Consider the following 18,498-nt stretch of genomic DNA (forward strand, 5'->3'; position numbering starts at 1 on the left):
ATTGTCACTCAGCGTCTTGTCCTGCTCTGTCAAAATGAGGTAAAGGTCAGTTCAAAGAACTGGCGTAGCATAAGGCACAAGTTTGCAGCCGAAATTAAAAACCCTCATTTTCATGTGCCCTGTGTACGTGTTCTCAGAGCGGGCATGAAGCTGGCCGTGCGCTCCTGGTTCTCGATTTAGGGATTGCTCTGGTATGGCATGATTTTGGACTTGGAAGTTTCTTTTGTGACCTGCTCCTTTGTTTCGCTACCCGTGTCGCCGTACGGGCTCCGTGTGCGGTTAGTCGCCTTCGCAAACACAGCGACTGCAGGAGCGCACGGGCAGCACGCAGCCGCAGACCTTCTGCCGTGCAGGCTCTGCCGTCCCCTCTGAGAGGGGCTCTGGGAAGCTTCGAAGTTTCTGGGGCAACAAGGAGCTGTAGCTGAGTTTGCAGTTGGTCGCACTGCTAAAGCTTAGAAGCTGTTCTCGCCTTCAAGCTTAGTCTGAGCACGCAAGCTGAGTTGGAGTTCCCCAGTTCCTGCGCACAGCTCGTGGGCAGGAGAAGTCGGGTTGGAAACGTAGCGGATGCGTCTAGGAGCGAACCCGCTGGGAACGGGCAGTGAAAGGCATCCTCCGAATGCCCACGGTACCTGGGAAATGCAGAATCCCCGCAGCGTGGAGTGAAGCGCTTCTCGTTTGTGTACTCGGCTTGTGCACAGATCAAGACTGATTTCTGGTGCTTCTGGAGTTTGGCTGGGATCTTTATCACAGCCGTGACATATGGAAGTCGGCCGAAGCCCTGGCTGCCTGGCTTTCCTGGCTGTGCCTGTGCTGCTGCAATATAGATGCTGGTAAATCGGTAATACGCTGGAGATTGTGCTAAAACGCATGTTCTGTGCTGCGTCTGTTGTTGCCGGGGCAGGGCACTGCGTTCTTCTGTACTTGCAGGCGTCTGTCCGTTGTGTTTGATCTTATAAGGCATCACCTTACAAATTTTGTACTTTATCTTCTTCTTTTCCTAACGTTCTCCACACTTGCCAGCACTAGGAATTGCAGTAACTTGCTCTGTATCAACTCCTTAAACTTTTAACCACTGGTTGCCAGGTCATTCCTGTTAAACTCGCCAGCTCAGTGGTGGTCACCTCGAGCACGGTGTGGACTTGCTTTGCAAAGCATTCGTGTCCTTTAAACAGAGACCTTCAAGCTTGTGGTTCCCCCCGGGCAAAACCTGACCATAAAAACTGAAGGAAAGCTTTGCTGTCGACACTGGTGGAGCCAGGATTTCCCCCGTGCAGAACTGTTGTAAAAAGCTCTCCCCGGCTGCTTAAGCTCTCGGTTAACGGCGTGCCGATGAGCTGCAGGCTCTCTGCACCTTCCCCGCTCGGGCGCCGAGGGACGGGCTCCTCCCCGGGTGCGTACAGGCACCCACCGGCCAGCGAGCGGGACGTGTAGGGCAGGCATCTGGCAGAGAGTTAGCAGAGGTTTTCTTAGAAACCCTAACTTTGAAAGAAAAGGTGGGTTTTCAAAGAAAAGGTATCTTTGTAGAAATAAATCTTGTCATCTTTGGAAAGTCTGGAGTTTTTGTTGATTTTTTTTCATGTTTAGTTTTCCAGAATGTTTTGTTTCACCAAAGTGTTCCAGGCAAAGAACTCCCGTTTTCTGACAAACTTGGCTTAACTCTTTGTGGTTCTTACCCCGTATTAAGAATTTACTAAGTCTGTTTTGTGAGATGATAACTGCTGATGGTCCCCAAGGCACGAGGCAGGGCGACGTGTATTCTAGCAGCTTCTGCTCTGGTCGTGCGCTTCAGAAGTGTAACTTTTTTTCAGCTAAACTTCTGAAACGGGAGTTAAACTTGAAGTATAGAAAAGCCTATTCTTTGCTTCCACCAAGCTGACCTGCGAGGGCCCGTTTATTTGTGTATGCAGCTCGACTGGTTAGCATTGTTCCCAAATTCATTTTATTGACCTTTAAGAAGAGAAAGAATAGATTCTTATTCAACAAATGTCTGCTTCTAGACGATCATGAATCATGGGATTTTTGCTAACAATGTGAAGATACACTTTGCGTTTTAGAATAAGATTTGCTTTAACCACAGCACACACTATTAAAGTTTGTTATGTATCCAAATTACGTTGCTTTGCTTTTTAACTACAGCTGAAACCGTGTTTCGAATAACAGATGTGGAGTACTGTCATCTAACTGTCACACCAATTGTTCATTGTTCTGAGAAGGTCACATCATAATTCATTAACAATAATTATTCCCCGGATACACCCTGCACTTCTTCACTCAATTGCTTCATTAACTTGTGAGTGAATCTCACATTCACTGCTCCAATCAATGAAGATATATTTATAATGTACAAGTGGATGCTATTAGTTACAATATATTAACTGCCTAATTTAAAATAGAAGAGCTATCTTTATGAAGGGCAATTAACCACTAAGTGTAATTGATAATTCACATACCTATGATTAGGAAAGACAAATAATAAGAAAGAAATGAATCACCTGTGTTATTGAAGAAGACATTGGCCTGCAGTTTTAATGCATAGAAGGGGCTTGCTGGGTCAGGATCAGATTTCTAAGAATTCTTTGATGGAAAGTCCTTTATCAGATACGTTGTCTTTAGCTGGCTTTGATGTTTACACCAAACTATTGGGAACGTCTTCCCTGGAAGAGGAACCCATGTATTTTATTGTCTTGAGAATCAATGCAGAGGGTTTCCTAATACAAAAGCCCTTTTTCATCCTAACACAAATAAATTTAATAATATTTTAATAAGAATTTATCAACTTAGGTCCAAGTTTAGCTAGGCATATAAACCCATCTTAACTCAGATCCAGGTCCTCAAGATAACTGTGTAAAAATTCACACTAAAATTGACATGAGTCAGGCATTTTAATATATTTGAGGAGCTGAGTGACAGTCCCTTTGGCAAAGATTAAAAAAAATTGTGATGTGTTTTCAATGTGTCTGTGTTTTTCATGGCCACTTTGAGATTCTTTGGTTCTCCAAAGGGTTGAAAACCCATCCTTGGAGAACAGACCTCTCTGCAACATCTCCAGTAGATCACAACAACTTAGTGAATCCCAAGTTATCAGTTGCTGCAAGAAACCAGTTCTGTTTTGGGACTGTGAAATTATTCTAGCACAACTGCAGTGAAGAACAGTTACAACTAATATTTTGTTTTTGTGTAATAATGGTAAGTGGCTGCGATAGTTACCATTTTCGTCTGTAGATTCTGAAGCACTGTGCAGCATGCACTTTTAGTATTCCCCTTTATAGATGGGGAAACTGAGTCACTCAGAAGCAGAGGGACTTGCATGAGGCTGCACAGTACTGGTCCAAAGGAATTGTTTCCTTGGCTCCGGACATGTGAGGCTATGTTTTCTTTTCTTCTCTTGAGTAATCAAAAAATACTTATCTGTAAACATTTATTACTTTAATAAAAGTGCCCTATTTTTCAGGGTTACCCAACAAATAACAGCAGAGGTGTTTTATGAGAGACTAAATGATAAATGTGACCGAAGCCACCTCTGTGCTGATAAAAGCATCATTCCTGCAGCAGGATGCAGCTAGCTGGCCTCTCCCCTGGTGTCTGCAGAAGTGCAAAACCTGGCTGTGGCTTCTCGTGCGTAAGTGCTGATCGCTGTAGCAGGTGATCAGTAAGTGGAAAGGTGAAAATCCAAGCTGAAATGCGAATAGCTAGTGGTATCGTGCTAGCTTTTATACTCATGGCTATGCAGTGCCTTCATTTCATGTGTTTATACATCTGCGAGCAAGATTGAAAATACAGAACTGGATTTGGGTTTTTTTGGTATGTGGAGGGAATGTGTGCCTGACAGGCATGTGTATCCTCGGGATCATGTGCATAGCCAATGCTGCCATGCTCAGGTTAGCTCTCTGCTCCAGAAGAGCAGTTACTGCTATGGCTGGGGCTCTGCGCCTGAATATTGCTGTTGGAGTGCCCAAAATATATCAATATATTTAGAGGTGTCTTGGTCATAATAAGGAATCCTGCTCCTGGTCTGACACCTCATCTTTGCATTTGCATTGTATTTATCTAAGTTAACTGTGAACTTCTGGTTTTCTTGGAAAATACTTTGTGTTCTTGTCGTACAGTGTTAAATGTAAATAATATTAGGATAATTTAAACATATTTAAGTTAACACAAATATATTTGTATATTCTAACATATCTTTGTCTTGCATATGTGATAGCTTTGTGAGGACAGCAAAGCTGATGCGCCCAGCTCCTTATCTGTGTCAAGTTAACCCCTCTGCTGCTTTTATACAACAGGATCAAAGCGTCTAGTCTGAAGTTGCGGTTCTGCACGAATGAAACGCAAGCAACCCGGGAGAAGTTTGTGAAGAAGCTTCAGGGCTTAGGCTTTGACATCTCAGTGGACGAAGTCACTGCCCCAGCACCAGCAGCCTGCCGTGTGTTGAAGGAGCGCAACCTGAGGCCGCACTTGCTCGTACACAACGGTGGGACAACGCTGCAGCGGAGTTTGGGGCTCATGTCGGGGACAGCCCACAAAGATGTGGGCGTTTGGGATAGAGAAGTCACTTCACAGAGCTCTGTGAGGGCAATAACTCCCAGCTGTTGTTTTCCTACAGGGGAAAAATCTTAGCTCCACTCTGCCTAGTTATGAAACTCTGGAGTAAATGTTAGTGGTATGGCCTGAGTAAGTGAGACCTCATTTATCATAGTGGTATAATGAATGTGCCTGGAGCTCGTAGGCTGGTGGAATAACTTGATGAAGAAACGCAGCCAGGGAGGCCTTTCTTTTTTAAGGGACTTCCTTTTGAACTGCGTCTGATAATGAGGGAAGTAAATAGCAAACAAACTTCCCCGCTTGCAGACCAGCTCAGGGCAGCATGCTATTTTTGTAGTTGTCTTTTCATAGCAGCATGTCACCTTTCCATCTGTCGCACAGCCTTCCTCTGAGTTAGGGAGTGAGAAGCCAAGCTGCGTGAGTCCTGATTCACCCAGTTCTGTAATATGGGCATTTTGCAGTCTGTCCAAAGTCCTTTTTCTTATGGGGACAGTCCCAGTTCTGCTGGGAATCAGCAAGCTGCACAGCACGTGCAAGAGAGAAACTAGAAGATAGATAGGCACTTATACAGGACATTACAGAAACCATTGTCCTTATCCCTCAGTCCTTTCAGCACAGGGTAGAACAACCATCTCTTCAGCCGCAGCCACTCTGTTTCACCACTCTTATCTTTGTTTTCACAGAGAAGCTCTAATGCTTTTGCTGCTGAAACACTGTGTGCTTCAGGTATCCGAGAGAGCTAATGCCTGCCCGGAGACAGAGCTGAATACCTACCTGGTTTTGTCATATGAAAGGCCTTTCTAGCAATTGAATCAGCAGTTGAATATTGAGTATTTTCAAACAAATGAAGATTCAGTTAGATTTATTATCACTTCCTATCTAGAAGCACTTCTTCAATGAAGATACATTTTGTTCCTTTCTGCCCATCAGCTTTTTCCTCCCCAAGTCTAAGGGAAATAGGAAATATGGAAGCAGACTCCATGTGTGAGGCAATCTGTGGGCTGGGATAGGGGCTGTGACTGCATCCATGTAATCATGAAGCCTCTGCTCATAAGCACATTCTTCTCCCAGCTTACATACAGCTCACTGTTTCTTTGATCTACCTGCACAAAGCCCATATGCAGTCATCTCCTCATCCTTCCCCTGTGCTGAGGCCTCTCTGAGCTCTTTATTATCATGATAGAGGTTTTAAGTTTAGTGTTTTCTTCTGAAGAGGGTGAGCACTAAGAAAGGAAGTGACTGCTGCCCTTGCTATTATAGGTTTTCATTAACCTAATTGAGAGTTTGCCTCACATCTAGATGCCCAGGTGTAACAAGCCACTGAGCAGTGGGTGGTGGGAGCTAAGGCAAAGGGACAAAATGGTTTATTTTTCTCTTCATTGTAAGATAGATGAATAGCAGAAGCCAATCAGGAATAGAAGGGGGTAAAGAACAGCTGATTCAGACTTGGCTGGGTTTTTTTTTGTGTGTGTGTGTCTGGTGATGGGTGAAGGGAAATACAAATCTAAGAAAAGCATCAATTCCAGTTGGATCTGAGAAGATGAGAGATTTGTGGTTTGTTTATTTTTTTCCTCTTTCTTTAGATGTTGTCCCTGAATTTGCTGAGATTGATAAAGCAAACCCAAACTGCGTAGTAATTGGAGATGCAGCAGACAACTTCTCCTATGCAAACCTTAATGAAGCTTTCAGAGTTCTGATTGGGTTGGAGAATCCTGTTTTGATATCTCTTGGAAGAGGGTGAGTTAAGCACTGTTGGTTTCTTCCTCTAGTTTGTATATTTTTATATAGTGTGTATATTTAATTTCCCCCGGTGTCTTCATACTTAACAGAGGCCAGATATCAGCGTGGGTATTCATACTACTCACTTTTAAGCAGCTAATCTGTGTGTCTAGACTGGAAGGCTGGTATGCTCATGTAGCTGTCAGTGGGCAGTTCAGTTATCTAGCTCGTCCACCTGTCCTGAGTCCGGGTGTAAGGTGAGACTTGGTGATTAAGCTGAAATGGATCCCTAAAAGAAGGTGTTTCCCTTGAATGCGCTGTGAGGGGTAGTGGCTGAGAAGGCCAAAGGGGAGAGCCCCAAGTACGTACTGAGAAATGGCTAGATTGCTATGTATGACTAAGACCTGCAAAAGCAACTGTGATTTTGCATTGTCAACTTAAGATATTTTAATACCTCTATGAACATTTAAGGTTAATTTGACCACCTGTTTTCATAGGCAGGAGAAGTCCAGTCATGGAATTTGAATGTTTTCCTGAAACCAATTCAGTTAGACATAGTCTGAGATTTTAAAAAGCAGGTTAGTAATGCCAACGCTGAATAATGACAAAAGGCCTTGAAGGAATCATTCTCACCTATTGTGCAATATATGGGTTTAAAAAAAGAATATGCATGATTAGCCTGAGAAACTGTAGTGACAACTTTTTTCAGTGGTTCAGTAGACCGTAATGGGCATGAAAACCCTTCTTAGTTCATGGATTATTGATTCAGCAGAGTAGAACTTAGCAGCGGGAAGCAGCAGTTAAATCCATTGTGTTGCCGTTCCTGACACTCATGACACTCACCTGGCGCTCTGATTCTGCAAGATGGGCAAAAAATCCTTATAGTTTTTCAGTTACAAGGATAAAGAGAAAATGTTAGGAGCCAACAGCAAAATGACTAACAGATATAAAATAACTGAGTTGTGTTACTTGATAGCGTTTGTCAAAATGAAGTATTGAATCAACCTTTGTTTAAGATTTGCATCTTGAGCAATGCAAAAATGCCTTTGTAGTCCATGCATATATAAGTGTTTGTTTATTTAGTCATTCATTAATGTAGACAATTCTAAAACAGAATCACCATAATTTCTAGAAGGATTATTTTCCAAATGAAAAGTAGCCCGTGTCTGGATTCTCTGAGCTCAGATTTCATGAGGAGCGTGCTTTTTATGATCGAACATTTGGATACCATGAGCATGAGTTCTGCAGAAACTGCTGAACGAGTTAGCCTGGTAGACAAGTTCTCAGACCCCTAAGAAGGGAGATTCTAAATTGGATGAATCTTGCTTATCTAACAAGGGAAGCATCATTGATGCAAAGGGCCGTATACAAAAGACAGCCATGAGCTAGCTCCGTTGTTCATGTGCAAAATTAGAGTAATTGATAGGACTCTACAGCGCATGTGCCTTGAGCAAGTAGGTTGATTTCTGTTAAAGTTTTAGTTCATTCCATAGAAAACGAAAGTGTCAGAGTCACTGAAGCAGAATGCCCTCCTCCTGAAAATGGAGTGATTTACATTTAGCATCTGTTTTGGGCTGAGAGTGGGAATTGGCTTTGTAATTTCTTCTGTCATGCCACTGTCAGAAAATTAAGCTGTTTACGCTAGACTATAGAAGGTTAATGGCTGTTCTAGCAAAGGTCAAGTGGTCATTTTAAAGGGAGGCTGTGCTGAATAATCGAAAATGGCAGAAGGATAAGGCATAAAATCTTAACTGACTGCTCATCCTACATTTTTTTTCTGACATACATAAACCTGTGTTTGCCCTAATCAGAGAGCTTTGAAGACCTGTGTTAATGTGAATTGCTATTCCAGAAAAGCACCGTAAAGATACTAAACTACTTTGAGCTTCATGGCAATATGAACATTTTTTTAGAAGGAGCAGAATTCAGCTTGGAGGGTTATTCTCGGCCACGGTGACTAAGGGAGAACATGTCAGGGCAGCTTAAACAATGCCCTGGCTTCCTTCATGTAGGAGGCCGGCGAGCAGCGACAGTAAACTCTGGTGTCTCCTTCCAGACTGACTGAAGGCGGCTTTATAGCTGCCGGTCGGTGCCAGCCTCAGTCTCCTAACTGCCGAGGGTTCTCCATCGCTGGTTAAGCAAGAACAATGTAACGGCCGTCCTTCGTGAGACGCTAGCGCTCTGTTGTTGCCAAGGTAAAAAGTTGGGGCCAAATTCATCCTCGTAAAGGCTAGCTGAAATCCCTTGGAATCGGTGGAACTGTGTCCCAGATGCCAGATGGGCATCTGATCTGCAATCTGAAATCTTTTCCTCAGCATTGCACGGTCCTCAGCCTGTCCTTTACTTAATTCCCCGTGTTAAATTAAGGCTCTGGAGTTTCTGATGACTTGACTTTTTGTTGCAGCCATATGGACGTATATATATGCACAGAAATAATAAAATATGGTTTCTTTATGTTTAACTGCCAACATTTTCATTTCATTGGAACTTTATCACTTTCATTTCCAGACGCTATTATAAAGAAACCGATGGTCTGAAACTTGATGTTGGAGCATATATGAAGGCATTAGAGGTATTTTATAGCTTGCATTATGCTTACTCGCTCTGTGCCCCTTGTTAAAATGTAACTGGTATAAATATGGTTCATCTTCTATAATTACTCACCTTGGTGGAGGTGGTTTCCACAAATTAAACTCATTTGCTGCATTCTAAGGATGGGTGGATTCATTTTTTCTGGTTTTGTTAATTTTTTTGTGTATTTAAAATGTGAACTTTACCGTTGTTGTTCCTGTATTGGAAGTGAGGCCTGCGAAAGAGTCAGAAAAGGAAAATATGGAATATTGTCCGTATCCAAGCCAAACTGAACGTCCATTTTATGTTTGGCATGGTGTTGCTAACACAGCTCTTACCCGTAACAGTTTGCAGCATAAGGCCCTTACTAGCAAGATACCTGAGTGCAATCCTGTTTTTAAGCCTGATTAAGTCTGTGCAGAACTGGAACCCGATAGATAAGCCAGCCTAAGGGTGAGAGGAGTCATTATGCTCCCTTTTATAGGCTTGCAGAGGGATAAAAAATTAAATACAGAGTGAACGTGGAGAATAAAGCAAAGTAGGGGAGACACAGTCACAGAGACAGTGGCTATAACATATGCTTGCAGCACATTTGTATCAACGTGAGTTTTGGGGAGAGTTTTCACCTCTCAAGTAAAAAGTTTGGGTTTCTGGTTGTCTAGGAACAATCTAGAAAAGCCTTGTTTATTTGAGTTTTAGCACAGTGTTGATATTTATTTGCAGGAGAATATCCTGCTCAAACTGGTCACTTGAGCCATAAAAATATGCTAGGTGGTTGGAGAAACCATCTACATCTTTAAGTTCATCCAGTACTTTTGGTCAGTTCATGAAGGATGTTTGTTATTTCTGTAAGAGTGATACTCTCGCAGAAATAAGTGATACTGGAATTGAGTCTGAGGACTTCTCTCAAGATGGAGAATGTAACAGGCTCTTAACTTGAGATGTTCCAGGAGGACTTTCTCTCCTGCCAGAAAGCATTAAACACTCGTATTATCCAAACTCTCTGACAGTCACCTTCATCTGCTAATCCATTTTGTTATTTAAGGGCATCAGTCAATAATCACATACGTTTTATACAATTGACTGGGGTTGTGGAGTTGAACAAATCCTTTTCTGATCTATACAGGATTATTTGTGTGTGTGTCTCTCTTTTTTTTTTTCCAGTATGCTTGTGATATTCAAGCTGAGGTAGTGGGAAAACCAGCAAAAATGTTTTTTGAGTCGGCCTTAGCAGAACTGGGAGTTCAGCCACAGCAGGTAAGGTTTCCGATGCAGTGACAAATGGACGTGCCATGTAGTTATCCACCCCACTTAGGTGTTTTTTTGTCATTCGCTGTCTTTCACAGAAGCTTACAGAAGGGGCTGAAGGGAATGTAGCCGGGAGGAGATGGTAAACTCTGGGGGGTATACACAGATTTTTTTCAGGACCCAGTATATTGTGTGTGCTGCAGAAAAATACTTATATGCAGGATCATCCCATGAATTATTAAAAAAAAATTGTTGAAAAATGTTTTGGAGGGAGAAAAATGTTTACCCATTCCATCCGATAACATGAAGCAGACAGAAGAGGACTGACTGTCAGGAGGGTAAATGCCAGCAGGTGGGGATCTGCTGAATTTCTTTGTGTTTTTAGGGTTCATTTTGACCACCTGCTGTTTCCCTTTGCATTCTCTCTCCTGTCTATTTCTGTATTCTGACTTGGACCATCCATGCCTCTACCCCCTTTAGGGTCTTTCATCCCTTCATTCTCGGATGGAGTCTCTTCCTCTACTTACACTCTTGTGTCGTGCCTTCTTTTTCAGCTTCCTCCCAAACCGCATTGTTCAAAAGAAAAGATGCATGTCCTTAACGCTGAAATTTTAAACTCCAAAAACTATTTGCCAATCACAAGATAGTAACACAGATGTTTGTCTGGAAAAACGAACACACTTCCATGTTCTCTGGAGCAGATCAGTTCCTAATACTGCTAGGCCTAAATACTCCTTGCATGCTACTGAAAAAATCCTCTCACACACACAGTTTAAAAGAAACTTGCTGATGGGGCTTTTGATCTTTTACCCATTTTAATGAACTTTTTGCTGTGGATGTCATGGGACTTTCAGGGTGCTTGTTAAATTTTGCCATGCGTAAATAGGAGCCATAAATTGCTCACATGTGCTACTGTGAATTTCCTTTATCTGGGGGCAAGAAAACAGCACAAAAGGATAAAAGTAGGGTATCCCCAAGGAATTATGGAAAATGTGCCTCACAAAATGACAGGTTCCCCTAAAGACTGGTGGTACACTTAGAGATTGAAGGCTGCAGCATGATGGAATTGCAGCTATAATGTTATTTCCTTTGGTGTCACTCTTATTCCTTTTTTTTAGTACAGCTCCTAAAGGGAAAGTCAGAAGTAAGATATTTTCTAATTCAGGTGAACGGGGAGCAGTGACTGACCTGAAAGCTCCTCTTGTGTTACTGGCTTCATCCTGCTTTTCAAAAACACTCTGAAGGTGCGATACTCCCTGCTTACTTACCGTGGCCCATTTTTTCCCCTCTCTATAGCTGTGCCCATGTCCTCTTTATTGATTTGTTGTTATGTCACACGGGGCCTAAGGATGAATATGAAATGACTAGCAGACAGCAGTGAATTACAGGGCAGTAATTCCATCAAGGGGGTTGGGTGACATCGTAAACAACACGAGAGCGAAGTCTGGGGGGCTCGTACAGTCCCCAGAACCTGGAGATGAAATTATGGCCCTGTAATTCAGCATGTGCTTGGTTTTTCTTTATTATAGAATGGGGAGATGGAAAAGATCTAGTAGGCCATCTAATCCATCTCCTTCCCGTTGCAGCAGTGTTCCCTGCTGCACGTTTATTAATGTTTTGTCCAAAGTAGTTTTAAGTGTGCCAAACAACAGGGCTTTAAGTACCCTAGGGAGAGTATTCACAGCCAGGTAGATCTTACATTGGCAGGAAGCTTTTCCTGAGATTCATCTGAATGTTTCCCTTTCAAACTGCATCTCCTTATTTCTAGCTTTTCTCCAGGTAATAACCAAAATAATTTCTGTCCTTCCTGGATATTTCTCCTTCCAATTATTTGTAGGCTTGTCATCACCAGGGTAATCATCTCTTACTAGAACTCTGTGTTCAGCTCTCGGTAACTTCCCTTGTGATTCAGTCGCTCTGCACCCGAACCCGCTGTGTTGCTCTTTTCTGTACTCTCTACAGTTTGTCAATATTTTCCCAATAACAAGCTAGCTCAACCCGAATATAATATCCCAGGTACAGCCACGGCAATTACTCAATCCATTCATCCAACCAACAAACCAAAAAATCCATTTCAGAAACAGAATGGCATTTGAAGAAAAAGTAGCTGGGGAGAAAAAGAAAGACCTTAGCCCCTGGATTCCAGATTCCTAAATCAAACACAAGAAGATTTGTGTTTTCTTTCTGCTTATACCAAAAATGAGTGCTCTGCAGGAGTAGGAGGGAAGAGGTCTTTTTTGGGTTTCTTTTTCTGTCTTTGTGGCCACTGCGTAGTGGTGTTACTTGCCCTTTTCCTATGGTAGCGTGGTGAGGTTGTCCCCTGACTTTGCTTTGCCTAGCTTGCGTAACGCTGAGAACATGTCAGCCTCTGATGTTGTAGAAGAATATTTTTATGGAGATGTGTTTCCACACTGGGCTGTGACAGGACACCACAACTCATGTCTCAGGAATTTTGCTCAGAAAATTTGAACAGATGATTTAATGTGTCACCAAGCTGGCAAACGAAAATCCCAGAGGGTGGGCTTGTTGGAGTGGTTCCCACTGACTTCAGGAGAATTTGCTTTGGGTATAGAAAAGCAGTAATAGTCCCTGGCAGAGATTATTATTTATTCCCTCTGCTCTTTGCCAGCTTTTCATGTTTCAGTGCTTCTAGCAACTATAGCTTTGTATTTTAAGATAAATATTTTTTACAGATAGTTTCTAATATTAAATGCCATCAGTTAATTGTAGTAGTAGGTCTTGTCTGTAGGTGTAATTTTTTTTGTATTCAGAGAGCATCAGGATGAAGGGTGTGTGCGCTTAAAAAGGAGGTAGACAGTAGCTACCACTACATAACAGCATCACGTGGCTAGTCACTCAGTGCCTTTGGCTATGGAAAAATATTACATACTGCTGTAGTTAAAAAACAGATCATTGTGCATAGGCATAGGAGGAACAAATTACAGTAGAGCGAACTACCTTAATTCTAACATATTTTCCTAACTTTGGAGTGCTTGACCGTGCACCTTTAATGTTCTTTTGAGAGAGATCTGCGGGTTGTTTTAGTTAATCATACATAAAAATAAAATCTTAGTATATGCAATACAGTAAGTTCTGTAGTTACCCACTGCGTTCTGTTTTAGTCTGTCTCGCGAACGAGCTATACTTCTCTGTGTTTGCAGTGACAAGATGAGGACTGGTTTTACTTGCCTGTCCTTCTTTAAAATGCTTGCTAATAATTTATTCCACCTGTGGAATTCATTTAATCCATACCACCATTAAGTCATTTTAGATGAGCTGTTCTTTTGAAAACATATTACAATTTTCTTTTACCTCATTTTTAATGAAAAATACGTTTTTAATAAAGCTGTCTCACCACAGTAATGCTAGACAGTGGCAAATCTTAAATTTCTCAAGCTGCTTTAATCAATAAAGTTATCACCAGTCATTTCCCTTGATAACTGCTTCTTACCGAGACCCTGACTATACCTTCTGCTGCTGAGACGTTTTCAACCTGCACTTAGAATAGGAGGAACTCCCTGAAGTCCAATTTTCATTTTAACCTTTCCTCGGTGGCCTAGAAATAACAGATTGCTGGTATTACTTTAATAGATTGGAAATTTAAACCTCTTAGAGGTAACCAGACCTGTCTTATGATTCAGTAATATGACAAAGAATAACACATCTTAAAGGTTACTGAAATACCTAATTCATATGTTTTAAGGCAGCTGTAACAGTGGGTGATTTTTACAGCTTTACAATAAAACCTAAATAATGTTAAGGTTCCAGTAGTTTTATATAATCATAAAAAGTTCTGTCTGTAGCAAATTGTCCTGCTTTAATGGTTGTTACGGCAGGTCGTACCGGAGTGCATAAACTGCCGGTGGTTAACCAGTTCCCACTTCTGCCACCTGCAAGGCTCAGGTGCGAGCCCGCGGCGCGGAGGAGCCCGGCCAGGGGCTGCTGCCGGGCCGGACCCGCGCCGGCCACAACGGGAAGAGGGTCCCGGCGTCGCAAAGAGGAGCGAAGCGGCCGAGCGAGCTTTCAGGCTTCGACCGCTGCCGCCAGCGCGTTCGCGCCAGGCCGGCCCGGGGGCCTTCGGAAATCTGCCCTGGTGGTTTGACGGGTTGCTTTGCTTCACCTGCCTTGTTGTGCGGTTTCTCCCGGGCCTGAGGCCGCACGCGATGCCCTTTGCGTGGCTGATGGTTGCACAGCTAGTAGTTCCCAGACACAAGCATAATTAACAGTCATACGGGATCCCGAAGCCGTTAGCAGTTTTAGCCACTGCTGATCTGGGTCGAGTTTGGTTAGGACTATTCAGTAGCGATGGTTTCACTTAGTTTTGGCACATGCATGCAACCACGCGCCATCTTGCTCTCGCTGGCACCGTGCTATACAATTTAGGAAAATATAAATTATGCCCATCTTCGTTCTTTTTTGAGGATTCATCTTAAAACTGGAGAGATGATCTCACTGCATTTTTGCCCTTTTTAGTAAATTTTGGCTGATTTAAAAAAAAACATAGCTTCCACAGGCTAATTGAACAGATTAATGGTCCGTGTTCCCTGTGTAAAATGTGAACACAAACGGGGATCTTTTAATCCTTGCTTTCAGTGGGTGTGTGACCTTTCTGTTTTATCTCTCTCTCTCTCTTCTTACCATATTGCAGTCAGAGAGGAAGTTAAACCCAGGTTTGACAGGTAGAGTTTTTTTATTTCCCTTGACAGTGCACCTTTTGACCTCTATCTTCTTGCCAATGATTTTTTAAATCCTAAATGATTTGGGAATAATTGCTCCTCCTTTAGTGATTATTGCCCTTCACCGATAGTAAATCTGTGAAATCCCTGGGGGCTGGAGTACATTTTTGTATGCGTCTGCCACAAGCTGGCCTGGATAGGCATCGCTGCTCATGTGCAGCTGCACTTGCAGAGCTGACTCTCTTCTTGCAGGAAAACTTGTCTGTACAGGCTAAAATACGGCATTGGTGAGCAAACTTCTCCCTGGCCCTCTCGACTCCTTGGCAAGCCACCCAGCTCTGCCCTTTCTCTTTTTCAGAGGAAATTCATTTTCAGGGTTTTGAGAACCCAGGGCTGAAATTATGTTTACTTCAGAACTCCCGTCCCCTTACAGGCCTGAAACAGGAGCCCCTCGGGTTGCTGCCTGTTCAGGAGGAGGGGGCTGAGGCAGTGCACGCAGGTGACAGAAGACAAATTCGTTCCTGTAGCGTCCCCTGTGGACTCTCTGAGGTCCCCCAGGCAGGCTTTCCTGCTTGGGGCAAGGAGGCTCACGCTGCCTGGAGCACTGGTGGTCATGAGAAGGTGTTAGGGGGAAGGAAGGAGTTTTAGGAGAAGAGCAAATGAGAGATGCTTCAAGCCAGTGGTAGTCAGGTGTTTGGGAGGGGACTGAGTGAGAAGCAAGGGACTCTACATCTGCTCTGCATCTGCAAGTCTCAATCAACTTGAGAGTCAGGAAGGATATGGCCATCGTGCTCAAGACTTGGAGTATCTCAGCATGGTTGAATGCAGCCTGGCACCCTGCTTCGTTTTAGCCAGAATGGTCGTCCTTCTGGAAATGATTTGGAGGGAAATTGGTAATAGCAGTTGGCTGGGAGGGGGGTGCCAGATTTTCTGAAGCTCTGCATGTAAGAGTGGGATTATTGTTCTCTTCATCTGTGTATATGTGCTATATTTCCTAATTATTTAAAATGAATCCGTCATTTTTCCCCATTTCATAACAGACAGCTTGTTTGGAGGAGTGGTAAGGAAAGGTAAACTCTGTGCAGGGGAAAACATCTTTCTAGGGGCATGTACATGTCCGCTGAGCAGAGCGGGTAAGGAAAATAGTCCAGTAATCAAAGGATGAAAAAGACTGATCCCTCCATCCTGTGGTGGCTTTGAAGCAGTTTGTGAGCAGAGAGCTAGAAAGGCAGAGCGACCTGGCCCATGGCCTCCTGCTGCTCCTGCTGCTCCTTCCCTATGGGCATGATTTCCCCAGCTCTAAGCACTGTCCTGCAGGTCTTTCACCTCTTTGCTCCCCACGGTTAACCCTTAAAGGAGCTCTCAAAGCATGATCACAGCAGTGACTCCCCTAGGCAGGATGAAGCAAGTCTGGGCATGTAAAAACTTTTTCAAAGTAAACTACTTCAACATAGAACCAGGTGAATTAGCCTTGACTTCAGGGGAGACAGCCTCTTTTATCCTGTGACCTGAGGGATGATGTTAATCCCTCACAGGAACAGTGCTTAAGAACAACATGAAAGATAAACTGGGCTGGTAACTACTATATATAAGCTTGCACACTGCACCTGATGTGTTGCTCAAAAGAGGATTTGGTTTTTTTCAGCTGAAGCTGCTCCCAGATATGCATGTAGGTAGCTCAGCCTGGTTCATGAGTGCTCTCCCAAAATCTGTTCAGCTGGGGCTTTAGGTATATCCTGAGATTTCCTTTATGTGCTATTTAGTAAGTGGAGAGGATTCTGTTGTAATTAGATGGATTACTTAATAAAGGTAGCTTTGGAGCTTTAATATTTTTAGACTTCAACGTATTTGATTTAGTCCTGCCCAGCAGACTGCTTAGAGAGTGGGAACTGTGCCTCATGCTGAAGTACAGGTGACACCGAAGAAAGACTAACAAAGTCAAATCCCTAAAGGTCCCAGAAAGTAATTAACAGTTGGGTTCAATCCAGTGGGGTTCTTTACAGTGCGCTGCTAGCCCAGGAATAATGAGTTACTGTTCATTATGTGAGAAAGCAAATTTGGAATCGCTGCTGATGGAACGTGTGGGTGGCAGAGTGGCGTGAGTGAGAGCACGGCCATCCCAGGTCCTGCCAAGGGTGGGAAGGAGGAGCCGCGGCCCTGTCGTTGCTCTTGGCGAGGCTCGGGGCTGAGCTTGCTGCTTCCAGTTGCACGGCCGTGGGGTTGGTGAGGAGGCGGCAGCCCTGCGGCTCCCTGGCTCAGCCACCGAGCGAGTACAGTGGCTCTGCCCGGGGGAGCTCCTTGCCTTGCAGAGAGCACAAAAGTTAAGGTCCTGTGCCTTACAAAGCCTTGTGTCCTTGGGGTGGAAGGAGGAGGAGGAGGGGGTGCATGCGAGTGTGTGCGCGCGCGCACAGAACTTCCCTTAGTGCAGCGCGGGGAAGGAGTACCCAAGTAATATCTTGCCTTGGATGCCAACAGGGGTTTGCTGCTGGACCATGGTGACAGGACAGGTTGATGCAATGATAAGTGACAGGGATGGTGCAAATCATGGCTGCTTATTGAGTTGGGTACATTCATGTAGTGAAGTAGCCCAAAGCAAAATCGTTGAATCTAAAGGAAAAGGATGCAACAAGAACGGTGACTGAATGCTGAAACCAGACAAAGCCAAGTAAGAATCAGATGCAGATGCTTTTTTTTAACAATGAACAATCTTCATTGTTAAACTACATCAAGTAAGTTGTCCGTTGACATCCACAAATCACGGCTGGATGCTTTTTTGCAGGATATCTGTCAACAAACATAACTTGTATCCTACTGAAATTCAAGCTGTTGGGCTCATTAAGAGGGATGTCTTGAAGAAAATGAGTGGACTATGCTATAAAGGAGGTTAGATTAGATGATCTAATGGTTCTGGCTTCAGCTTCTCTGAATTTGTAAAGTAAACCTATTGTTTTTCAAGTTCCTGTGGTCAGTGGACCATGGGTAAATTGTATCACCTTCAATTTGGGGGAAATGGACCTACCCTATTCAGCCATGCGCTCGTTCTGTCGAGACAGTCAGCTTCCCGTGGTGTCTGTGCGATGATCTTCCTTCCCGCTTGGAAGGGCTGAGAGCAGAGGTACCTGCAGGCTTGCGAAAGGCAAGGCTCTCCAGTGCCTGGGGCCAGTGATCTCGTACGGTTGTATGCCACGTTAGAGAGATGTTTCCATGTGAAGGCAAACAGAGAAGAGGCTTTTATATTGGCAAGAAGTGGTAACGGGATTGGTGCCTACAACAGAGAAGTTCTGTATGTTTTTTCCTCAAAAGCTGTGGCCAGCTGTATGAAAAAACTCAGAATTCCTTTCGGACTGCTGTTATTAGAGAAGCCGATCTGTGTTTCCACTGCGTGTCTCATTCCCATGACCTCTTTGACAAGAGCCTATTTATCAGTTCACCACAGATGGAAAAATGCTAGGTTGACTTTCTGTACGTGCCCAGCGGAGTCCCCCTTGATGCCGTTCTTAGTAACCCGGTTGCCATCTACGGCAGTCCTGGGCCGGCTGCAAACAGGCCTTTTAACCTTCCGAGGCCCATACGTGGGACAAAGACCCCTAATAACAGATGCTAGAAAAAACACAGGACAGAGAGCTTGAAAGAAGAACGGAAGAGCAATTTCTTTAGTATGAGAAGAAACACTTTGTGTAGCAACTCCATGTATCTGATATGTAAATATGAAAATTATTGCTAATCAAAAGTGCATGGAAGG

At 43.6% G+C, this 18,498-nt stretch overlaps 1 protein-coding gene across 1 annotated transcript in view; it reads left to right on the forward strand.

Annotated features, from left to right (window-relative positions):
• LHPP (phospholysine phosphohistidine inorganic pyrophosphate phosphatase) overlaps positions 1 to 18,498 on the forward strand; it is a 107,891-nt gene that overhangs the window by 13,099 nt on the left and 76,294 nt on the right. Inside the window, exons 2-5 of the mRNA XM_067300356.1 lie at positions 4,284 to 4,471; positions 6,126 to 6,279; positions 8,770 to 8,833; positions 9,997 to 10,089. Coding sequence (XP_067156457.1) covers positions 4,284 to 4,471; positions 6,126 to 6,279; positions 8,770 to 8,833; positions 9,997 to 10,089 — 499 coding nt within the window. The remainder of the gene's footprint in view (positions 1 to 4,283; positions 4,472 to 6,125; positions 6,280 to 8,769; positions 8,834 to 9,996; positions 10,090 to 18,498) is intronic.

The sequence above is a fragment of the Apteryx mantelli genome, chromosome 7, assembly GCF_036417845.1.
Source record: "Apteryx mantelli isolate bAptMan1 chromosome 7, bAptMan1.hap1, whole genome shotgun sequence".
NCBI lineage: Eukaryota > Metazoa > Chordata > Aves > Apterygiformes > Apterygidae > Apteryx > Apteryx mantelli.